The sequence below is a fragment of the Aplysia californica genome, unplaced genomic scaffold (genome assembly GCF_000002075.1).
Source record: "Aplysia californica isolate F4 #8 unplaced genomic scaffold, AplCal3.0 scaffold00216, whole genome shotgun sequence".
NCBI classification, from domain to species: domain Eukaryota; kingdom Metazoa; phylum Mollusca; class Gastropoda; order Aplysiida; family Aplysiidae; genus Aplysia; species Aplysia californica.
In genome coordinates this window covers 934587-957711 of record NW_004797486.1, presented here as the reverse complement: position 1 = coordinate 957711, position 23125 = coordinate 934587, and the positions used below count along the sequence as shown (strand labels likewise).

Here is a 23125-nt window from a genome sequence, read left to right as displayed (position 1 = left end):
GTGGGGGTGGTGGTGGTGGTAATGATGGTGGTGGAGGTGGTGGTGATGGGAATGATGCTGTAGGCAGTGCTTGTTGTGTTGGCACGGTTGAACTTGATAAAACTGGCGCTAGCTGAGCATGGAATGATCCTGATTGCGAGGTAGGCGGGAAATGCGTCATCAACGATTGGGATTGCGTACACAATGGTGGTAGTTCTGACAGATACGACAGTTCTGGCACTGTTTGCCGTATGGGGGTTACAGGATCAGGTAAAAGACCTCTTTTTACGGACCACGCTCCCATTCGATTCTGAGTTGACAGTGTCGCAGGCGTGAAAAGCGACAACGCTGAGCTTTGTGGCATCAGTTGACATGTTAAGTAGTTCTGTGGCAGTGAGGACTGGGTTCTTGATTCGGAAGGCAAGGCGGTTTGCTGTGGGTGGCCACATTGTGGGAACGATTGGAATAGTGGCGAGTTTTGAGGTAAGGGAACGTGTTGGAGTTTTGTGGGATATGGCCCTGACATAAGGGTTTTAGAAATGCATGGAAGATTAGAGGCCCGGGGCTGTATAAAGAGAGGTGTAGCCAAGGACGATATACATGGTGTTATTCTAGAGGCTTTTGGCGCAGTCTTTGGGAAAACTCCTCGTGCCGGCCCGAGCGTTTGTGGATTGACTCTCTCAGCTGACTTGATAGCGATATGTGCTGGGTCTGGTGCTGGCGGGGGCCACTGTAGAGGCGATGATGTGACCACTACGGTTTCTGTCGTTTGGAAGGGTACCGACGGCAAACCATCAGTTAATGGCCTGGACGTTGGTTCTACAGCAACAGTTATCGCACTTTGAAGTGGCATTTGGCTTAGTTCATTTGCAGATGATTTTTGCAAAGACCCTTGCCGTTTTTCAACACGTTTCTGATTATAAAACTTAGAGAATTCTCTTGGATCTTGTTTTTTTGTTGATACAGAACTCGCCATTTGAACCTTGTTTATGGGTGTAATTATTAGAGTCTCTCGTGTAGAATTTGGAGTTAGCGCTTGCTTTACATTATAGTTTGATTCTGTGCTTTCGTCAATATTCCCTGTAGCTGGAGTTGTAAATTGATATTCGCTACCTTTTTGTCCAGGTGAAAAATTCCTTCTAATGCTGTGGGAGCTCACTTTATTGTTTCGGTTTCTATTTGATATAGTTTGCAATGACGCTTCTGATGTCGTCGATGAAGAAAGTCCGCTAGACACAGTAGAATTCTTTTTCAGACTATTTAACGCATCTGGCAATAAGCTTATGGAATCTTTATACAATTGAAGATTAGTTCTTTGTGCAGACGAAGGTTTCAGGCCGGAATACTTTGAAACTCGGCCTCCGCTGTCTTTACCTCGGGTTGTGTTGACGTTACGGGTTTTGCTCCTACACAGATTTGCTTTGATTTGGTTTACGTGTATTCCCTTTGCAGACTCGAGGTTCGACTTTCCCAATGATGTGTCACTGTGTGGGACAAGCGCAGTGTAACTTGTGCTTGCTGCACAAGGTGTATGTTTTGGATTACTTATTTTGTTATCACCAAGAGCCCCTGCTGTTTGCCGAACCTGGCATACAGAACTGTTACTCAAGTTTTCAGAACAGGACGGAGATTTCGTTATTAATGTTTCTATAAGCGGCTTTTGTCTCCGTGAACCAGGCAGAGATGGCGTAGATTTTCTATTCAGATTCTTGTCGTCAGCCTCATTGGAGATGACAACTGGCTTTGTTCCAAACCAGTTGGTCTTCTCATAACGATTACTTGTCGCCGGCGAGATTCTACTCATTGATGAGAACACGGCCTTGGAAACACTTAAGTTCATCGCTGGCAGATCATGTCTTCCTTCCTTTTCTCTTGATTGGTTTTGTTTTCTTTGCAGGTCATCTCCAGAAAGCGACGTTTCCGCCTGGACCGATGTCGTTTGAACTGTGGGTGGCTCAGTAAATTTGATCAAGACTTCTCCCTTAGACCCACGTTTAGACTGGCTCGCCTGCATTACAAGAGCAATGGGCTTCTTTGAGGACTTCATATTTTGTTCTCTTGAAGTTTTCGTCGAAAACACTGGTCTCGTTGTCTTTTCTTTTTGGGTGTGAGAAGAGTTAATGCTGCTTGAACCTAGTTGGTACGGTGCAGTTCTGGTTACCCTCTGTTGTTTTGCTTTGGGATGATGCCCCGTTGTGTGTCTCTTTAGAAAATGTATACGGGTTAGCTTCTGTTTACACTCGACTGGCATGTCTCCTGATTTTGTCCTCATTATCTTTGGAATATTATGAGGGCACCTAGTCATATGTGTATTCACTTGTGTAAGCACAGGTTTGGCCATGCTAGAATGCATTGCCAAAAACTCATCGTTTTCTGTCGATTGTATTGATATTCCTCGTTTTTCCAGCGTTTGTTTCATGACTTCTGACTCTTTTCTCTTTTTATTCGGAATATATCTCTCGGTTCTGTTTGTCGTCATCTGCGGAGATACACTCCTGATCGTTTCAAGAGAGTGGCGCTTTGCCTTTGACTTAATTGTCAGACGATTAGTTGGAGTAGACTGGCGCATTGCCTTGGAAGTTACTGACAGGTGCTTTGTTGAAGTATAAGTGGCACAAGATTTGATAGTAATGTTTCCTGATGTCTTCTTTGGGGATTGAAGGGAGCTGACCAAGCTTGAATTCGCTAGGGGAGGCACATGTATCGGTGGGCTTAATAGAGGAGAAATAAACCCGTCTTTAGCTATGGATTGTTTCGATCTGCTTTGTGGTATTGGTGATCGTTTCATGGGACTTTTTGAAACGCTAAAGGTTCTTGCTTTGTTAACACTCCTTCGTGGAAGCACTTGTATTATTGGAGAATCAGCTTTTGGGCTTGACTTTGAGCACTGTCGATGCTTTGCTTTACTTTTCGAGGTGAGTGATTTCATTGTCGAGTCCGTTGATTTTGCCATTTTACTACTTAGAACTGTAGAGGCTATTGTCGTGCTTGTGCTCACTCCAGCGGACACAGGCATGGGTGTTGTGTTAGGCAGCGCTGCTGGAGAATAGTCTTTCGTTTTGAACTTTGCCAAGTGGGGTCGTCCTCGCTGTGCTGTTGTGTCAGAAAACGTTGTGGTTTTGTCTTTTGTTTTGAAACAAATTCGCTTCAAAGTTACAGAGCGTCTCTTCACTTTGTTTACGTGTCTTTCAAATTCACTTGTATTCTCAGTTCCAGAAGCGCATACATGTTTGGGTGACGGGTGCTGTACCTGCTTACTCGAGGAAAGGGCAGGCTTGATCTTATCACCTTTCCTCTCAATCAAGCTTAATTCTCGTGCATAGGCATAGTTTTCAAGGTTTTTGATTCTAGAACCGTGTGTGAGACTTGGAAGACGAGTTTTGAACTTTGAACATCCATCAATTCGTTTGTTTATATTCTTTGAACACTTTGATTCAATTCGATTTCTTTTCGAACTTTTTGACAATGATTGATTGGGTTTAGACGGGGTCCTATGAAGCAAAGGTACAGTGTCGTGTTTCCTTGATGCCACTGGTGTCAAAGAAACAGCGTTGTCTTTTTTCCGCGTTTGGCGTAATGCCTTTTGAAAACTTGAACATGGGTGGTAGAGTTTTGTAGAAAGCTCAACTCTTTCGCCACTTGCCTCCGCAGTTCGTCTACACTTATCTCTGCCACTTCCAGATGAGTATTTTCCTACTACAGGAACGTCGTCAAAATAGTCGTCTCCGAAAGTCCTCCGTATTGGATTGATATCATATATCTTCATAGGGGAACCCACTGGTCTATTCTTTGGATTTTTTGTCGAATGTAAGTTACCGGTACCAGCAAGCCTTCTGTATCCATGTGGGTCTTTCTTCCTAGAAACAATGCTCTTCGACAACTTTAAAGAATTCTCGGCAATTTTTTTGGCTGATTTGGCTGATGAATTTGTTTTCTTCGCTTTTTGGAGAATCCTTTCACACTGATAAAAGTCGGTTGGTTTCCGATTCTTTTTCGCCTTCTCGAGCTTTGAGTTCGAATCTGAATCCTTGTTTATGTTTCGTGTGCTTATATTTTGCTCAACCGACCGTCTTGCCCTATCACTGTTTTGTTCAGAGTTCCCCACAACGTTCAGAGTAGGGACATATTCTCCATGAGTAGTTACCAACTCTGCCGGTGCCTGGAAACTGATCAACTGCCTGTTCCTCAACTGTAGCTCTGTTGACCTCGGTGACCAGCCTGTAAGTTCAAACTCCTCATTAATTTCTTTTATGTTTCGCTTATCGACTTGGTCCTCCGTCTTTGCACGTTTGTGGCCAAAGCAATCAGTTTCACCATGGTCTCTTTCCTTTTGTGAAGTATGTACGTTTATCGAAGGTGCAAGCAGTCTTTTTCCTGCTGTAGAAACTTCGGTTGCTTGAACTGAGCTTTGCCCCTGCACCGGCAGCCTCTTTGACTGGAGCCTAATGAGAGCGCACGGATCAAAGTGTTTATCTTTTATATTTTTTTGAAATGTAGTCTCCTCACGATGTGTTCCCTCAATACGCAACAAGTTTTCTAGGTCCTGGAGGCCCGCTTTCTTACTGCCATCGCTGTTTATAAACTCCTTTGCCTCTTGACCAGTATGAGCAGCAGTGCGTTTCACAGTATTTTTTAGATAGAACTGACTTGTTTTCTCGTCCAGGTGTGTGTGCTGGCGAAGCAATTCCTCTTTTATCTGACTTGAGCTTCTGTTGGCATTCCTTATTTTAGCTATTACCTCTTCCAAATGACGTTTCTTCACTTGGAGAAATTCCATTTCCGCCTGATATAAGACTTCTTCGATATTTAAAAGCTTTACGATTGTCTTGTCCACACGGCCCTTCTTTGTTTGGGGCCCTTCCATTTTCTCCAGATAAAAGCCGCTCTGTTTATGCCTTGATTGCCTGTTTATGGTATGTGCTTCTTTACGAGTATCAGGTAAGACCAGGTGATTATTCATTTTATTTATATTTGTAACATTGTATGGTTCTGATATTTGTCGACACGAATTCTTCCTAACCGGTCTTTTTCCCAATGAGAAGTGTCCCTGATCTCCTTGTGAATTCATTAGAGAACAATCGTCCTCACCAGTCTTAAAACGATCACTTACCTTCCGGGTATTGTTCGATCCATCTCCTTTGGGGAATTCGGAGCCAGCGGCACGAATAGACTGGTAATTATCCACGTAAAATCCTGGGGGTATTGTGGCAAGTATCGAGGATGTTGTTAGCTCACTGTCAGCTTGGTCACTTTGCTTAGAGCTTTGTTTTCCACTCAGATTTTCAGGATTCGTTTCAACTTGAGTATCTAAGTATGAAAGGGCTTGGGGAACCCTTTGCCATTTTCTGTTGAAGTCTTGATCATCGGTGCAAGTTCTTTTAGCCGTCCTAGTGTCACAAGAATTCGACAAACGACTGTTTACAGTTTGTTCATTTGACGGTCTCTGGTTAGAATGCAGAGAGTTCACAATGGAATCCAGAATTTTCCCCCTTCCATTATCGCTTTTTGGGGGAACCATTTTGGAAGGACCAGATTCTCCAAATGAGTGAGTATATTTGCCAGTTAAGACATTCTGAGGTCCGCTTTCCTGGGTATTACTGGGTAGCCAATTTCGAGTTAATTTGTTTAGGCCAAGTAATGACTGGGCATATTCAGGAACAGGATGTGTGTTTCTGTTACTTGTTGAGTTGTCCTTAAACGGTTGAGAACCGTCTTGTAAATGGGAAGAGGTCGATACATTTGAAGATTCAGAGCGAGGCTCAAGTGGTCCTGACGAGCTGACATCCTTTTGTCTTTGACTCGAATCTTGATAAGAGAGCTCCGGTTTCACGGGAGAATTGATGAAAGAATCACCTTCTTCAGTACCGCGGCGACATTTTGGCAACAGCACTTCTGATGACACTGGATCGTACTCCCCTCCAATCGTACCACCGAATGACAGTTTTTGGTTTGCATACAAACCAGGGTCATCACTTTCATGTTGCACCCGTGTCATCTTCGTACCCGAATCGTGTATGTTATACAAAGATTTTTGTTCTTTGAACTGCGCTTTCGCAAGATTTTTCTCATTCCTTGTGTTGAAGACATGGTTGAAGCGTTCACTCGGAAATGAAAGTAAGGATGTATTTCCTGGTGATTTCACCACTTCTGCAACGCTAGAATGGGCACTAGTACAACCATCCCCATGCCCTGCTCGCTGATCGAATATTTGCTCACTCTTTTTTATCTCTGAGCGATGTTCTTCGAAGTTAGTGATAGAGGCACCGTCATTAGAGATCTTATTATGACCACCTATATTTGGATATACATATTGTTCATGTTCCTGGTGCATAAAACCTTTGGAATGTTTGTCGTCTTTCTTGTGTTGCCACCATCCATAATGTTTGGGAACCGATAACCCAATTTCATATTCTTCTTTAGAGTTATTGAAAGGTGTTCTAGTATGAACCTCATTACTTTTCTCGTCCAACCCTGCTTCAGATAAAGTGTGTGTCGTGGCAGTTTTTGAAGAGGTTTGTGAATATCCCCAGCCTTCGGTCTGTTTGCTGTCAGGAATTAGTTTTCCTGTGATTTCTACTTCGTCAACCAATTCCATTCGGGTGTTTGATATAGTATCCAAAGTAGACCTGGAATCAGCACTGCAGTTGTCTTTTTGGTTTAGATTACTGCTCGACAAAAATTGGGCTGTTTGTTGCGGCGAAGAAATGTTAGTAGAAAGTGAAGCATCATTGACATTTTTCTCAGTGGTTGGACTATTTGTAATAATATTTTGACCAGTGTTAAAGAGTTCATTACTGCTCACAATAGATCGAGAATGCTGAAGTGTCTGATTCTGAGAACGTTTTTGCTTAGGCACATTTCCATTTTCTTGCAAGTTAGGAATGTTGCTGTTTACTCTCTCATGAGTAAAAACATTTTCCTCTGAGCCTTCAGCGGTTTCTTGTGAATGTGTTGAAGTCTGAGAAGGAAAATCTTTTCGATGAGCCTTAGCGACAATGTTGTGCTGAAAAGAACTGGAACTGGGTTTCTGTGACGTTTGGGTAACAGAGTGAGATTTGTCTCTAAGAGTATCGGATAAATTAATTTTTGCGGATTCCAGGGATTCGGAAGACAAATTACCAACCAGTTGGCCCGCGTTTGCCGACCCTCTACCCAAATCAAAAAGTTGAGAATTTTCAGATGCACGGTTCTCATTTTTCATAAGGTATGGAGGACGTGACGGTGTCCACCACTGCTGCTGTTGCATCTGTTGGTTTTGTAACTGTTTTCTTCGTTTCAGCTCCAGTTCATGAGGTTTTATTCTTCTCTGTTCAGATTGTGGCAAATCTTGCTGGTTTTGCCACTGCTCTTGTTGATGTTGTTGGTGGTTTCCTATTTGCGCGGACTGTTGAGCTTTATGAGGTGATCGATGTTGAAGTTGTAGCTGCTTCTCTGGCTGTTGGTGCTGTTGTTGTTCCTGCTCTGAATGTTGGTGCTGATCTTGTTGTTGCTGATCTTGTTGTTGCTGATCTTGTTGTTGCTCGGGCTGTTGGCGCTGTTGTGGTTGCTGTTCCAGCTGTTTAAGTTGTTGGTACTGCTTTAGTCCTTGGTGCTGTTGTAGGCTTAGCTCTAGACAGTGCTGTTGCTGTTCACGGACTTGCAGACGCTGTTGTTGTTCCTGTTCTAGCTGTTGTAGCTGTAGTTCTGACTTTTGGTGCTGTTGTATCTCATGCTCTAGCTGTTGATGCTGCTGTTGTTGCTGTTCAGGCTGATGGCGCTGTGGTTGCTGATTTGGTTGTTTACACTGCTGTTGTTGTTTTTGTTGTTGTTGTTGCTGCTGCTGCTGCTCTGGCTGTGGACTCTGTTGTAGTTGTCCTGGTCGTTGTGGTTGTTGTTGCTGTTCTAGATGATGACGCTGTTGTTGTTGTGGCTGCTGTTCTAGATGTTGACGCTGTTGCTGTGGATGTTGATCTTGGTCCTGATGCTGAAGCGCCTGTCTTTGGAGCTGCTCTAGTGATTGTTGCTGCTGCTTTGGTTGTTGTAAATGGGCTGACGATTGGGTGGGATGGTAAACATCTGTGCAAGCTCCAGTGCTAACCATAGTAGAACTGCAAATCGTCGGTTCTGCCGGGGCCTCTTGATGTAGGAATTCAATTGGGGTTCCAGTGCCAGCATTTTGCAAACCTTTCCCTCTTCCACCTCTACTGTTTTTACCGCCCCTTTTTGCCTTGCGGGGTGAATTTTGTTGTGGTGGTGCCAGTTCCGGAACTCTCACTGGCGCTGCCAAATGTTCTGACTGATGTAAACGATTAAAATAGTTGAAATCCCGAGGAAACTGTACTGCCTCAGATGGTCCAGAGTTTTCTGTTCCTAGAGTGACTTGTGCGTGTTGCCTAGACGTTGAAGAACCGACATTTACAGTAGATTCTGTCCTCTTGGATGCTCGAGATGATGCCTTTGTTGAATTGTTTTGGGTGAGCATAGTAGTATCAGAATGGCTGACTCTATCGCCAGGAGGAAGGTTTTGCAGAAGAACATGTTTTGAATAATCGAATTGCGCATTAGGGGAATTTAAAAGCATACTCCGTAATAATTGCGCCTGGTAAGTATCAGATAGGATTGCTTGATGGTCATACTGCGTTAAGTTTGAGTACATAGCTTGATAATAACGATTTGTTAATTCTTCTTGGCTAATTTGGGGTAAAGGATTGCTTTGATCGCCAGGGTTGTGATGAGACGTTTTGGTATGGGTTGAAGAAGTTGCCGAGTTCTGTCGGTTTACCAGATCCAGTGACGTCGTTTGGTTATCTGATGATGGTTTGGAGACGCAAGAGGTGTTCTCGGGCCCTTTGTCGTTTACGTTTGTAGCTAGATCCAGTGCAGCATTCGGTGGTTGTGTTGAATCAGTAACGGTTAGAGCTGATGATGCTGAGTTCAAGAGGGCTTTTCGCCGCAAGTTTTCCGATTTTTTTACACCTCCTGAACCGCGACAAATTGGAGAGTATTGGCCAGTCTGTACTCCTTGTGGAAACACAGGCCCCGATACGTTCTGGTTGGAACGATGGTATGGATAATCTGTCGAAAACGAGGACGTTGGTTGAGGCTGAGACTGATGATGAAAGGCTGAAATATTGTGCATCGATTGCCGATCAAAGTTCAAAGATGACTGGAGAGTGCGAGCTCGAGCCTCATATTCTGTGTGGCTTGTTTTAGGGGGAGAAATTGGCTCGTAGAATTGTTTATTAGGGTCAGAGTCAATACGCGTATCGTCATTAGTGTTCTGCCTTTTATCTGTTCTAACGATTTCACCTAATTCGCGACCGTCTTGAGCTGAGGTCACTGTCGGGTTCATCCCATAATAATATGGTATTGGTGGAGCTCCTATTCCAAAGTTACTCGAAGGTGCCATTCCCGGAATCCACTGCGGACCAGGTGCAGACATGGTACTAAAGGTGTGTCCAGCCAACATTGGGGGGAGTCTAACGCCAGCATGATTCCAAAAAGCCTGTGCGTAAGGATTCAAATTTCCAGGGTGCTGTGTTGCGTACGCAGGACCAGCTAACCGGTAAGGGTATACAGACAGCAGTTGTGATCTCGCATCTGGAATCAGAGGGCCGCTTTCCGTCGTCCATATCTGCTGATTTTGCGGCGCTGAAACGAAAAAGTGTTAAGATTTTTAAAAGTTATCGATTTGTGTAATTACTTTTCTGCCTTTCGACTTCGAATTTTTTAACGGCCCCCATTGACACTCTTGGATCATTTAGGAGGTGGGTTTCTGGCCCTACCTGTCAGGGACAACACAGGCTGAGAGGGATACATCCTCCAATTTCCTACCCACTCTGGAATCGAACTTAAGTCTCCTGCGTGCGATAGCGAAGTGCCAAAACGCTAAACCACAGAGACCAAGTCGACAGTGCCAAACTGTGCAGCAGAGAGACAACAGCATTATTTTTATTCATCTGTAAAAAAGTTACTCTACTTTATGATGTTTTTAAAGGTTGATTGTATGCTTTAAGGTACGTAGCCTGTCTCTAGTTTTTTTGATGTGTTTTTCAAGACTTGTTTTTATATACGATTAAGCTGAAAGCCGTTGAGGTATACTCGACATGGTAAAGGGTTCGATGGTGTTTTCAGAAAAATCAATATCTTCAAGGTCGTTTTGGATTCTCATTACAAAAGCGCCGACTTTATTTCAAGTTTGTAGATCTTTGGAAAGGCCAAAAACGCGTGTGGGCTCGGTTTCGGGGAACTAAGCTAAGTTTCAAAGCGTACTAGAGCTATCTTGAGATCGTTTGTGAGCTTCTGCCTTTAAACTTTCTACAGGTCATTTATGTGTGGAAGTTTTTTGTCGAAGAATACGCCCAGGAAACGAGCGTTTTTTTTTTGTATGTATGTATGTATAGTATAAGGTTTTACGGCGCTCGCAACTGCTAAGGTCATATGAGCGCGCGAAACACAAGTTGTTCACCTCTGCGAAAGTTCACTTCACGACTGGTTAACTAATTTACTTTAAAATGCTAAAAAGTTAAAATATTCAAATTCGGTGTAAATACATTTGTGATCTAAAACGACTTTTAAGTAACAATAAAAATTTTTAAAAATATCAAATTCACTCTACAACTCGCCATAATGGCCAATGGCCTTTATAAAATTTAAAATTCTGCTGGGAACAACGAAAGAAAAAATATCCTGCAATTTCTTGCATTTATAATATTTCCTTCGGATTTCTCCAAAGTCTAGACATTCTGTTAAAATGTGTCTAATGGTAAAATCTGTGTCGCATCCGACACAGAACGGCTTCTCATCTCCCTGTAGGAGGTATTTGTGGGTCAGGGCAGTGTGTCCGATGCGCAATCGAGTAAAAATGACTTCGTCTCTTCTGGAGAGATCCGAAGGATTTCGCTGTTCTAGTTTGGGTTTTATTTCATATAGTTTATTATTTTTCTGGTTTTTCCCAGTGGCTCTCCCACAGACTGGAGCACGCACCGTGACTGGCTATGGCCGAACTTCTGACACTTGAAACAGCGCAGAGGGTTCGGCACATAGGGTCGTACGTCGAGTACCAAGTAAGATGCCCGAACGGTGGCTGGAGGGCGACACGATTCGAAAGTAAGGACGATCGTGTTCGTTTCAATAGTAGTCTCTCCCCGCCGAAGAGTAATCCGGCGGGCTTCGACCACTCCCTCACAGTGCTCCACAATTTCTTCCATGGAGCAGCCTTTCAGCTCATGGCTGCGGACGACGCCTTTCGAGCGGTTGAATTTCTGGTAGCGCTCGGACCTACATGGAATACCGCCGAAGGTCGTGGTATCCAGGAGTTTGGTCACTTCGTCTTCAGTTGCGCACTTGACGAGGAGTACACCAGAGGACAGCTTCTGGACATTCGTAGGAATGTATCCCAGAACCTGTCGTAGTGCATCTCCCGTCTTGAACAAATTTAGATCAGTGATCTTCTTCTGTGCGTCTTCTTTGCAGCAGATGGCCACGTACGGCTGCTTCGGGAGCTCCCTGGGAGAAGGGAGGAAAGAAGCAACGGTAAAGGTCCGTTTACTGGTTTTTGAATTTTTGCTCGGCTCGGCGGCCGCACCCGCTTCCGCGAGCCGAGACTTTTTAACGTTGGGAGCTGGGGAAGGGTCTTGTTTTGATTTGGATACCATGAGAGTTTTGTATTTGATTCGACTCCGGGGCTCCCCGCCCGCCACGGAGCCCAACAAGGGGACACATTGCTCGGATGACCTGTGCCAGGGCTACCTCGGAGCTATACTCTCAACGAGAAAGTACAAGACCCTCCCGTCAAGATTGACCCAGGGCTTGATGGGGTTTCAGCTCTCAACCGATTGAGTGGCATGGGCCGTGCCACCCTCCCGTCTAAGAGGAAAACCTGGGCCAAAGAGGTGTGTTGGTGAGGGACAGTCCGTGGACTGATCTCACCTCAACCGCCAGGTACCCGGTTTCCCTCCGCACGGGTCGCACCTCACGGTCAACAAGGCGCCCACTCTGTGGGATGGGTGACCTCTCGTTTTGCTGCACATGAGGTCAGCGGTGGTAGGAAAGATAGAAGAAGAAAGAAAGAAGGAAGGAGAAGAGGAGGATACACCAAAGTAAGTGTCGCTCACGGATCCCAGAGGGTTGGGGTCCCTGTGCGACACTCCGCCTTTGAAGGGGTTGCACCTTCTGCAGACGAAGCAGTGGGTCTATTTATATCCCCCCGACCCACTGGGGGTCACTAGTATCTATGTTAGGTTTGGTTAAATGCTATGGAGGTATGCTGGACATGGCAAAGGGCTCGATTATGTCTTCAGAAAAATCAATGTCTTTAAGATTCTGGATTCTTATTCCGAAAGGGCTTACTTTATTTCCTAAGGAGGTTAGAGTTTTTAGATCTTCGGGAAAGCCAAAGACACATTTGTTGGCTGGGTTTTGGGGGACTGAGCTAAGTTTCAAAGCGTACTGCAAAGAGTTTTTTCCTTCTAAGTTCTAAAAATGGTTCATGCGCTTCTGCCTCTAAACTTTCTACAGGTGAAGTACGAAAAGCGCCTAGGGAAAGGCGAAGGCCTTGGTTCTGAACAGGGTCTAAAATTTTGAGGTAAGACTTTCTGGCTGATCCGTAAACAGGACTGGCATCGTCCAATCTGGAACGGACAAGGGAACGGTAAAGTTAAAGAAGTATTTCAGTATCTCCTCCCCATTCAGGATTGCATAATACTTTTAAGGCGTTGAGAGCACTCTGACACCTCGTCTTTAGGTCTTTCAAGTGAGGCAGGAAAGAAAGTTTATTGTCAAAGATTACGCCCAGGAAACGAGCTTGTTTTTTAACAGGAATTTTCTCTCCGAACAAATATAAATCTGGTTGTCGCACACACTTGTGCGACAAACAAAAATGTACCAAGTTTGTTTTTAATGTGGAAAATTTGAACCCGTGCCCGTTTGCCCAAGTTTCCAGTTTATGGAGTTGCAGCTGAAGCTGGCGTTCAATGTGAACCATTTTGGATTTGGATTTATAGCAGATCAGGAAGTCGTCAACGTAAAGTGAGCAGTCAATATTGGTTTGAAGGGTTTTTGGGATGGAATTGATTTTGATTTCGAAAAGAATGGGCGATAAGATGCTTCCCTGGGGGACACCTTCTTCTTGGGTGTGTAAATTTGATAGGGTTGAACCTACTTTTACTTGAAAAGATTTCCGCGTAAGCCCAAGTCACGCAGGTATTGTAAAATACCATGTTTCCATGTGGTGTCGAAGGCTTTTTCTAAGTCGAAAAAATAACCACAAGGTGCTCTTTTCGAATGAAAGCTTCCCGAATGAAAGTTTCAAGTCGGACGAGATGGTCAATAGTAGAGCGATTTTTGCGAAAACCGCATCGGAAATTGGATAAGGAGTTTGAGGTTTCGAGAAACCACATTAGACGTTTGTTAATAAGTTTTTCCATAAGTTTGCAGAAACAGTTTGTAAGGGCTATGGGACGGTAGTTTGATGGATTAGAGTGATCTTTTCCTGGTTTTGGGATTGGTATAATAGTGGCAAAACGCCAACTGTTCGGAAATTGTTGAGAATGCCAGAGTTCATTGTAAATATCAAGGAGTAATAGGAGTGTTTCGTCTGGAAGACGTTTGATGATTTCGTTGTGTATTTGATCAGGGCCTAGAGCTGTGTTTGATAGTTCTGCAATATTACATTTTAATTCATTAAGAGAAAATCTGCAATTATAGTTTTCTTCATTTGAAGAGGTAAAATCAACAGTTGTCTTTTCAGAAGACATTTTTATTTTTTTGAATTCAGGGTTGTAATTGTGGGTAGAGGAATTTCCGGAAAGAGTTGATGCTATACAGTCAGCTACTGTTTTTTCGGTTTCTACGAAGGAGTTATTCGGTTTTAGGATGTGTTTGATTGTGTCTTTTTTAGTCCGTTTTAATTTCTTTATCATCTTCCAGACTTTGTGCATTGGTGTGTTGTTGTTTATTTTAGAGACATAATTTCGAAAAGATGTTTATTTTTTTGGCCGTTCTGATTATTCTTCGCGCAATTTTGAAATTAATGAGGTCTTCGTTTGTTTTAGAGTTGACGAACTTCCTGAGAGCTGATTTTTTTGGCCGCAACAGCTTTTTGGCAGTCTTCAGTGAACCAACATTTATTTTTTCGGGGTTTGATGGATAATTTTGGTATGTGTTTTTGAACGATTTCGAGAAGGGTTTCATGAAATCCGTCGCCTGTCACATGAAAGGGCGTATCCCTGTTTTCTTACTTTTTCAGGAGAGCGATTTAAAGATTTTCAGACTTTGGTTGCTTCATGCTTTTCCCTTGTCATTTTAGTAAACTGCATCCTAGCATCGGGATATTTGGATAATGTGGGCATGATAAGATATCAAACAACGAGCAAGATTAGTTTTGCACTGTTTTTTATAATTTCACTTCGAAAATGTGCCATCTGTTGGCATACGCCCTTTCGTGTGATTGTTCAATTTTTTGTCCTGTCCAAAATCAGTGTATACGCCCATGTACACGCCCTGTGTTTGAGTGTCCACACTATTAATTTCAGTCTTCAGACTGACCAGTAGAGGGTCTGTCTGTCTGTCTGTCTGTCTGTCTGTCTGTCTGTCTGTCTGTCTGTCTGTCTCTCTGTCTGTCTGTCTGTCTGTCTGTCTGTCTGTCTGTCTGTCTGGAAAGTCTCATCTTGTAGAACAAAGCATCTTCATGTGAAATTGGCAAGTATATGACCTGCTGGAGATCAAAGTTCCCAGCCAGAATGCTGGGGTCAGCTTGAACCATCTTCTTGCAATCCTCCCTAAGTTGTCGCACCTTTTGTTTTTCTGCATCGTGCCTATTATAAATTAAGAGTTGCAGAGTGAGCATTAGTCCTTTTTAAGGACTATGAAAGGCCAGGTTTTTTTGTCTTGAACACTCGTCTGAAATGTGTGAAAACCTGGGATGTCATTGCATGGATTTTTTTCACGGACATGTCGTACATTTTGGACAATGTGAGGTCTGGGTCGAGATACTCTTTGCTGGAAGAGGCCCTACAGTAGTGCGATTCCACGCGTAGAAATCTGTCTATGTGTTGACTGGTCATCTCCCTAATTTGTTCTCCTTTTGTCTTCATCTGCTCCGATTGCCTGCCCCCTCGCTTGTCTTCTTCCACAATGCCGGTCTCCGTAATCTTTGACAAAACAACTCGGGCACATTTCTCTGAAATACCCAAGGTTGCAAAGAATGTGTTCCTACACACTTTCAAGCGCTTTCCATTGACTGTGATGTAATAAGCATGCGTTTTGCTGCGTCAAGAGCTTGGGCTCAGTCGTCACAATATGCTACGCAACGAACTCTCGCTGCTTCTGCAGGTCAGCCAGGTTATAAACTGTCCTGAAAAAGTCCTGAAATATCTCCCTCCTGTCCTTTCCTGAGATTCCAGAACACTGACGGCCAGCTCTCGTACATTCCATTCCAACGCAGCCCTTTCCCATCATTCGTGCTGGAACAACCTTTTTCGTGTCGGCGCTCATGTACTCTTCGCCAGATTGTCGCTTTCTTTTTTGCATCGTTCTTCGAGATGATTCTCTTCGTTTCTTTGGCGACGCCTGGCGGGCTTACTCTTCAACTTCAAATGATTCTGGTAGCCGTTCGTTACTACAGTGGGTTTCATATGGATTCAGAGTTTGTTGATTGCCCTGTCTTTCCTTTTGACTACAAAATACTGGAACTTCTAGGAAATGATCCGTGTCCGAATCATCGAAGTCACCCAGGCCAAGAGACGTGTCTTCATTCTCAGCCTCGTGTTGATCAGAAAATTCAATTTTCATTGTAAGCCTACATTTCAAAGTTTAGCTAACGGAATGTCATCTGACAAAGTCGGAGTCACTTTCATTGAAATGCGAACTTGCCATTCTGGGCCTAATACACAAGAAAAATCCCGACAGTCTGAGTACAAGCTAAAGAACGATTTAGGTTTGAGTTTCTTGTGTGTGCGTGTGCGTGTGTGTGTGTGTGTGTGTGTGTGTGTGTGTGTGTGTGTGTGTGTGTGTGTATGTGTGTAAAATATAAACATTTAGGGGCAACTTACATGGCTCGCCTAGTAGACCTGTCTTCGGCTCAATATAACAAAGTCTAAATCCTGATGTTTTTATCACTGCAGTAGCACTGCCCTGGGGGAGGGTGTCTAGATAGCGTTGCCTTCTAGTTAATGAGTGTAGAATAATACACTATTGGAAAAATATATATATATAGCTGAGCAATATTCATATGTATTGTTGGACAAAAAGTAGATCTGATTTAAATTTGATCAAACCCAAGTTTGCTTTTTCTAATGGTTTCCAATAATCAGCAGACAAGCAGATCACGTTGTGTGTGACAGTAAGCTGCAAGCAACAGTAACCAAGTGTAGGCTATAATAATAAGGCAACACAATAAGGACTGCCTCATTTTCACTCTTGCACAAGCAGGATTCGCTGCAGCACAAGGCGTGTACTCTGTGTTGTGTATCCGGCCTATTGCATCATTAGAGGAGGGCCTAGAATCTAGTTTTACTATGATATTACGTTATACGGCCCTGGCCTATGCCAGAAAAAAAGACAAAAGTGTTCCTGTCGCTCACACGAAGGGGCGTATCCAAGGTATACGTCTTTTCGTGCGAATAGAATTGATAAAACTTTGTATCATTTTTTGCACACGAAAAGGCATAAGCCTGTGTACGCCGTTTCGTCTGATTCGTTGGCGCTGAGTGTTAGCTTTTTGATTTTTTACTGCTAGTGCTGCTATTTTAAAGCTAGGGATACGCCGTTTCGTGTGAACATAGATCTGAGGCAGCGCTATCTACTAGTAGTAACAAGTAACAACTCAAAACTGCCAAAATCTGGAATACGCCCTTTCGTGTGATAGGCGACGAATCGTTCAAAAGTTTGTGTTTGAGATGGATTGAGTTTCTCCAGACATTCCATGTGAAACCCATCCCAGTCCGCTCTTTTAAGATTGAAACGGTCCGGGATAGGAGTTCGGTGTGGAAAGTCTGGAATTAGGTTGATGTGGAAGTGGTCCGATCCGTGTGGGTAGTCCAGGACCGACCACTGAAAGTCTGGAATTAGGTCAGGATCACATAGGGTTAAATCTATGGATGAAAAGTTTAGGTTATTTGAATTTTGAAATGTTGGGGAATTGTCGTTAAAAATACTAGTATTAGTTTTTGTTAAGAAATCTTCTATGATTTTACCTTTAGTGTTAGTTGGTTCATTTCCCCAAAGAGGGCTATGGGCATTAAAATCTCCCAACATGATGAAGGGTTATGGGAGCTGGTCTCTGAGGTTTATTAGTTCTCTTACTTAAAGATAGAGGATAATTTGGAGGGATGTATATTGAACGGATAGTTATAGGACGGTGTAGGGTGACCCTGACCGCAACTGCCTGAAGTGTTGTGTTTAGTTGTATTTGTCTGTGTAGTGTTTGGTTATTTATTAAAATGGAGTTGCCCCCAGAGGCGATTTGGTTGTCGGTGTATATTTGGTTGTAAGTTTGATAGTTGTTTAATGTGAATGTGGGTGTTGGCAATTTAGTTTCTGGTACACAGATTACATTTGGGGTGTGTGAGGTCAAAAGATAAGAGTTCTGCCTGGTTTGCACGCAAACCGCGAATGTTCCACTGAAGAACTGCCATTTTTATTTATTTTGAGGGCACGGGTTCGGTACATTTTTTGGGGGGGTCGTAGGTGACCTTTGTCTTTGTTTTGTTTTGCTGCGGTCACGGTGGACTGCAGCTTTTTTTTTAAGGAGAGTGTGGAGGGGGAGGAGGACCGGAGTCCCGGATGCGGGTAGAGGAGGGGGAGCGGGTGCTGGGAGTGGGTGGATGGACATTATTGAATGAAGGATGATAGGATGGAGGTTGAAGCAATGAGGGTGTAGGGTGTGGTGATTTGTGTGAGGATGATGATGGTGAGGATGTTGTGGGTGAAGATGATGATGGGGGTGATGATGAGAATGATGAGGGTGAGGATGATGAGGGGGGTGAGGATGAAGAAGATGACTGAGAGGGTGGTGATGAAGAGGGGGTGTGGGGAGAAGGCGGATGGAGGGTGGGAGAGGTAGGAGGGGAGGAAGTGGACTCCCTGTCCTCCTCCATCTCCAGTCTGAAGGACCTTTCGGGTTGGGTGTACCGACCCTGGGACTGTCTTCAGAACTTCTGAATATGTTTTTGCTGTATTCTTTTGCGTCGATCCTTTTGGGTACAGCGTTGCTCTTGCTTGAGTGAACGTTCCGCCGTACTGGGCCCTATGTGTGAGGATGGCTTTCTCCTGACACCACTTCGGACACTCCGTCGAAGATGCAGTGTGACCCCCCTGTCGACAATTTGGACACCAGGGATCTACAGAGCAGGTCTCCCCAGAGTGTCCTTCCTTGCCGCAGCGAGGACACACTGCACCACGATGACAGCACAGCTGTGTATGTCTGAAGCATTGACAGTTGAAACAGCGCATCGGTTTCGGTATATTATATGGTCTTACTTCGAGTTCTGGGTATGCGATGTCTAATTTTGTTGGTGGTGTGGGTGTGTTGAAGGTAAGGATCCACGTGTTGGTACAAATTTCCTTGCCATCACGCCGTATTTTGATACGACGAGCATGGACAATTCCATCGACCTCCTGAACAATCCCTTCTTCCGTACAGCCGCAGAGCTCTCGACTTTTGATGACACCTTTGGATGCGTTCACACGTCTGTGAGGCTGAACACTTACAGGGATGCCACCAAACGAGGTGCAGGCCAACAGTTTGCCTGATTCTATACTGAAACTGACCTGTATCAGGAGGTCCGTGGATCCTAGGTTTTTAATGTATTTTGGTTTGTGTATACCGAAATCTTTTAGTGACTTGTGTATCTTGAAAATGCTTAGTGTTGTGAGATTAATGTTTTGATTTTCATCTTTTGGGGAGATCACCAGAAATGGTGACCACCCCAATGATGTTCTTTTTGGTAAGTCCCAGATGCTGAGCATCTTCGCCCGAAAGGCCCTTCTTTCTCTTGCCCAGGCCAGGAGTTGCACCTGCTCCTCCTGTCTGGGACTTGTTGGGAACTGGGGTGGGAGAAATGTTTTTGATTGAATCCATGTATATTTTGTTTTTTATTCATCTCCAGGGCTCCCCACCCGCCACCGAGTCCAACAAGGGGACACCGCTCGGAAGTCTATAGCTGGTGTCAGGGTTACCCTGGAGGTATACTCCCAAATCAGACGGCAAGAAATCTTGCCTTCTAACCAAGATTGGCCAAAAACCGGTCGCAACCAATTGAGTGCTGTAGGCCGCTGCACCCGCCCGTCTAGACCGAATCCAGGGCCAAAGTGGAGTGTTGGTGTGGGAAGCCACACCTCAGCCACCAGGGTCCCCTTCTCCGGTCGTTCGGGTCACACCCCACGGTCAACAGGGTGCCTCGGGTTGCGGGGATTTGGGGTCTATTTTTTTGCTGGACCGGACCTTCGGTCAACAGATCGGAGAGATAGATAGATGGACAGAAGACATAACAAGAGCGGACAAAAGATGTCACCCCTACGTCAAAGAGCTAGTGACGTACGAGTGGCATCCCACCAGCCCGGGGGGGGGGGGGGGGAACTATTTGTATTTTATTCCCCGGTCAGCTCGGGGAAGGACGAAAGCCCCGTCCCCCGTCAAGAAGGAAGAAAGATGATGATAGAAGACAGACGATACACCAAAACAAGTGTCGCCCATGTGCACCTGAGCGTAGATGTCCATGGGCGACAACTCACCAGTCAAGGGGTTGCACCTCCTGCTGGCGGAGCAGTGGGTCTATATATATATCCCCCCGACCCACTGGGGGTAGTGAAATTACGCGATTCTGTTAATTTTAACAAAGAATGATAAAGGAAAATAATCAGAAATTATGTAAAGAAATGATCAAATTTTTGCTAAATTATGCAGGGTGCATAAAACCACGGGGACAGATTGCTTGTCCATGCTTAGCACCCGTGTTACGTGGCCCTTGAGGCTGATGGTACGATGAGTCTCACATTCATTTGCATTAGGTTTCTTTGGTAAAGCTATGAAAATAGATTTTGGCAAGTCTGATAGCATATGTCCAGTGTCATACAATGTATAAGTTGAGAAGTTTTGTCAGTGTGGTTATTCCAAAGTCATCTAAAGCTTTAACCATTTCTGTGGTAATGTTGTCAGGTCCTGCAGCTTTCCCAGTCTTCATCTTCATTAGTGCTTTGATAATTTCTTCCTTCATGATTGCTGGGCCCTCGTAGTTATTTTCCTTTCTCCTTTGTTCCTCTCGCTATTGTCATTGTACAGGTTGTCCCCGCGGTTTTATGCACCCAAAAATTCTGAAATTATGCAAACTGAGCCCAAAAATGTGGAATTACACGATTCTGTTAATTTTAACACAGAATGATAAAGAAAAATAATCAGAAAGTATGCAAAAAATGATCAAATTATGCGGGGTGCATAAAACCACGGAGACAGTACAGGTCACCGAATTCCGTCCAAAGTTCCAGTATCTTATCCTTATCCATGATGATATTCCCATCCTTTGATTTGAGGCATCCTGTTGATCCACGTGTTCTTGTATGGCACACCTTTTTAATGTTTCTGTGCAGATCTTTTGAGTTCGCACTGGAATGATTTTCCTTTTTCTCACGTCTTTCTTCTTTTAACCAGGTCTCTTTTGTTTGATTTTTGTATGCATCTTGGCAAACAATAGATCTACAAATCTGTGTGATTCATTTTTCCTGAACGTACTAGAACATTTTTAATTGGGGGGGGGGGGGGGTTCTGAGGGAGATCCAGAACTAGTCTATTATTCACGTTTGCAAAAAAAAACTCGTGAAAATCCACTCCAAACACCACCAACAAAAAAATATTCCATATATAAAAAATCCATCAAATTTTTTTGGGTATTACATCGTTTCTTCATTCTGTGAAAATTCCATGAAGATTGGGTGAAAAATGGAGGTTTTTTTAAAAAGTATAATATTAGTAAAACCACGTTTCGAGAAAACAGGGGATACAGAAAAATAAAAGATTGACTTTATGAGGAAATGGTGGTGACAAACATGCCCGGTATGGGAAAAAATACGGCTTTAGGGGGTTCTTATGCGATGAAGTGGTTGTAAGAGAGGCTGAAGAAGCTAAAAATGCCTACCACTCAAAACTTAAAATCTATAGTTTAGAGCAGAATCGGCACTTTTGGGGCGCCCCCCCCCCCCCCCCCCCCCCTAATTTGATGTTTTTCCTGCCTTTATTTAAATCTTATTATGTTATTTTAGAGTCAGAGCGTGTCTTCACCAAAACGGAATACTGACATTGGCAGGCCCCTTGTGTGTGATTTCACAATTTACCTGTAAAATACTGTACTTTTTTCTTGGATTACACACGTTTAGGATTAAAACGGCGAATCTTCGGACACGCCCTTATTCGTTAATTTTTGTGGTTGTTTATGTGCTGTTCTAATTCTGATTTCATTATGTTATAAAACCTTTATTTTTCACATTTTTACACAGAGTGGCTACAAATGATATTCAGGACGCTGAAAACAAAGTACAAGAAATTCTGGTGCTTTGGTTTAGATTAAGTTACCTCTGTCAACAGATTGCTATGTACGCGTCGTCACAGAGACTTTAAAATTTGGAAATTATTGGCAACTTTGATGGAAACTTTTGCCATTTTAATTTTTTTTTTTTTATTTTTTTTTTTTTTGGTTTTGTTTGGTTTGGTTTTGGGGGGTTTTTTTGTTCTTTTTTGTGGCAACTTTGGGACCAAAAAAATGGCAACAAACGCAAATGCTAAACCAACTAAACCCTAGATTCTAGACCTAGATTCTAGACCTAGATCTAGACATACCCAGAGCTACAGAGAAACACAATAACCTACTTTGTTGTTGTTTGGGGTGGGGAGGGTGTGTTGAGATAGAAAGACAGAGGACAATAAGTTAGAGAAGACAAACAGCAGGCAGTACACGTTTTTGGATCTACGAGAAGAGCTCTCTTGAACAATCCACGTTCAATACAAAGGAAGGACTTCCGTAACGAGCGATCACTCCAACAAACACAATAAAAAAGAGACCTAACCCTAACCCTAACCCAAACTTAAACCTAAACCCTACCCCTACCCATCTGTTGTACTCTGTCTCATTATGGTCGCTCGATACGGAAGTCCTATCCCAATACAATATTGCAATGCATAACTCCACACGGTTTTGGTCGTCAATAGATTAGAACGATTTAGACCTATAACCCTACTACATACTACAAGGTTCACGTTAGTGATATTCATAATTCAAACTTCTTACCTCGCTTCATCAGCCTTGAGAAGAGTAAAACTTGGATAAAATCTAGAACTTAAGCAGTAAAGCAAGAGATTTCTGCAACACAAATATTAAAATTTCGGATGTCGGGTTGTCTTCATCTCAAATCAACAACAACCACCGACAAAATATGGTTGAGTCTAATCACTACACACTAGAGGGGCAATAGATCACGGAGTTAGGCTCAGCAAAGATCACGAGGAATATGGGCGTATTGCAGGGTGAGTACTTTTTTTTCGTTTAGAAGCTCACTGCCTCGTTCTTTCTGTTTTGCTAAGAACTTCACACTTTGAGGGGGTGGGGTGGGGGGGGGGAGGGGAGCATTGAGTTAAACATTCAAGAAACCATAGTCAAGATTTGTATTCCTCAATCGCCCAATGTTATGGTCCCCGTACTTCGCTCTCAGTATTACTTCTTTTTTTTTTTTTTCTTTTTTTTTTTGGGGGGGGGGGGGTAAGTGGGTTGTTTTGTTGTTGTTGTTTTATTGTTTGTTTGTTGTTGTTGTTGTTGTTGTTTTGTAAATGTATTACGACGCTCGCAATTGCATAAGGTCATAGTCATATGAGCGCGCGGGACACAAAACATTTTCAGTTGGTAGGAAATCTGGAATTTTGCCCAGGTGGCGGCCGAAGCCTACTCTTTTTTAATTTGGACCGCCAAGAGATTTTTAACTTGCGCAACTTGCACACGGGACCTTCGAGATTTTTCGGCCTTGCTCGAGAAGTATGATCAGGGGTGTGGCTGAAAGACAGCAGCAGGAAGGAGCTAAGGAGTAGCCGTAGAAAGTCTGCAGAAGGAGCCAGGAGCCCAAAGGAGGGGGCAAAAGAGGTGAGGGGGTGTGGGTCAGAAAGTGGAGACGAGAGCAGACGACAGAA

The 23125-nt window shown here is 43.7% G+C and overlaps 1 protein-coding gene across 2 annotated transcripts in view; it reads right to left on the bottom strand.

Annotated features, from left to right (window-relative positions):
* The window catches only part of LOC101856737 (putative uncharacterized protein DDB_G0271606), a 25568-nt gene extending 3192 nt beyond the window's left edge, over positions 1-22376 (bottom strand). The window contains exons 1-2 of one of the 2 annotated variants that reach the window (XM_013083190.2): positions 22236-22376; positions 6782-9609 (exon numbers count right to left, since the gene is read on the bottom strand). In XM_013083190.2, the coding sequence (XP_012938644.1) occupies positions 6782-9609; positions 22236-22245 (2838 nt within the window). In that variant the 5' untranslated portion in view covers positions 22246-22376. Of the gene's footprint in view, positions 1-5089; positions 9610-22235 lie in introns of both variants that reach the window. The other variant, XM_013083189.2, reaches the window with a different exon arrangement.
* Positions 22377-23125: the final 749 nt, after the last annotated feature.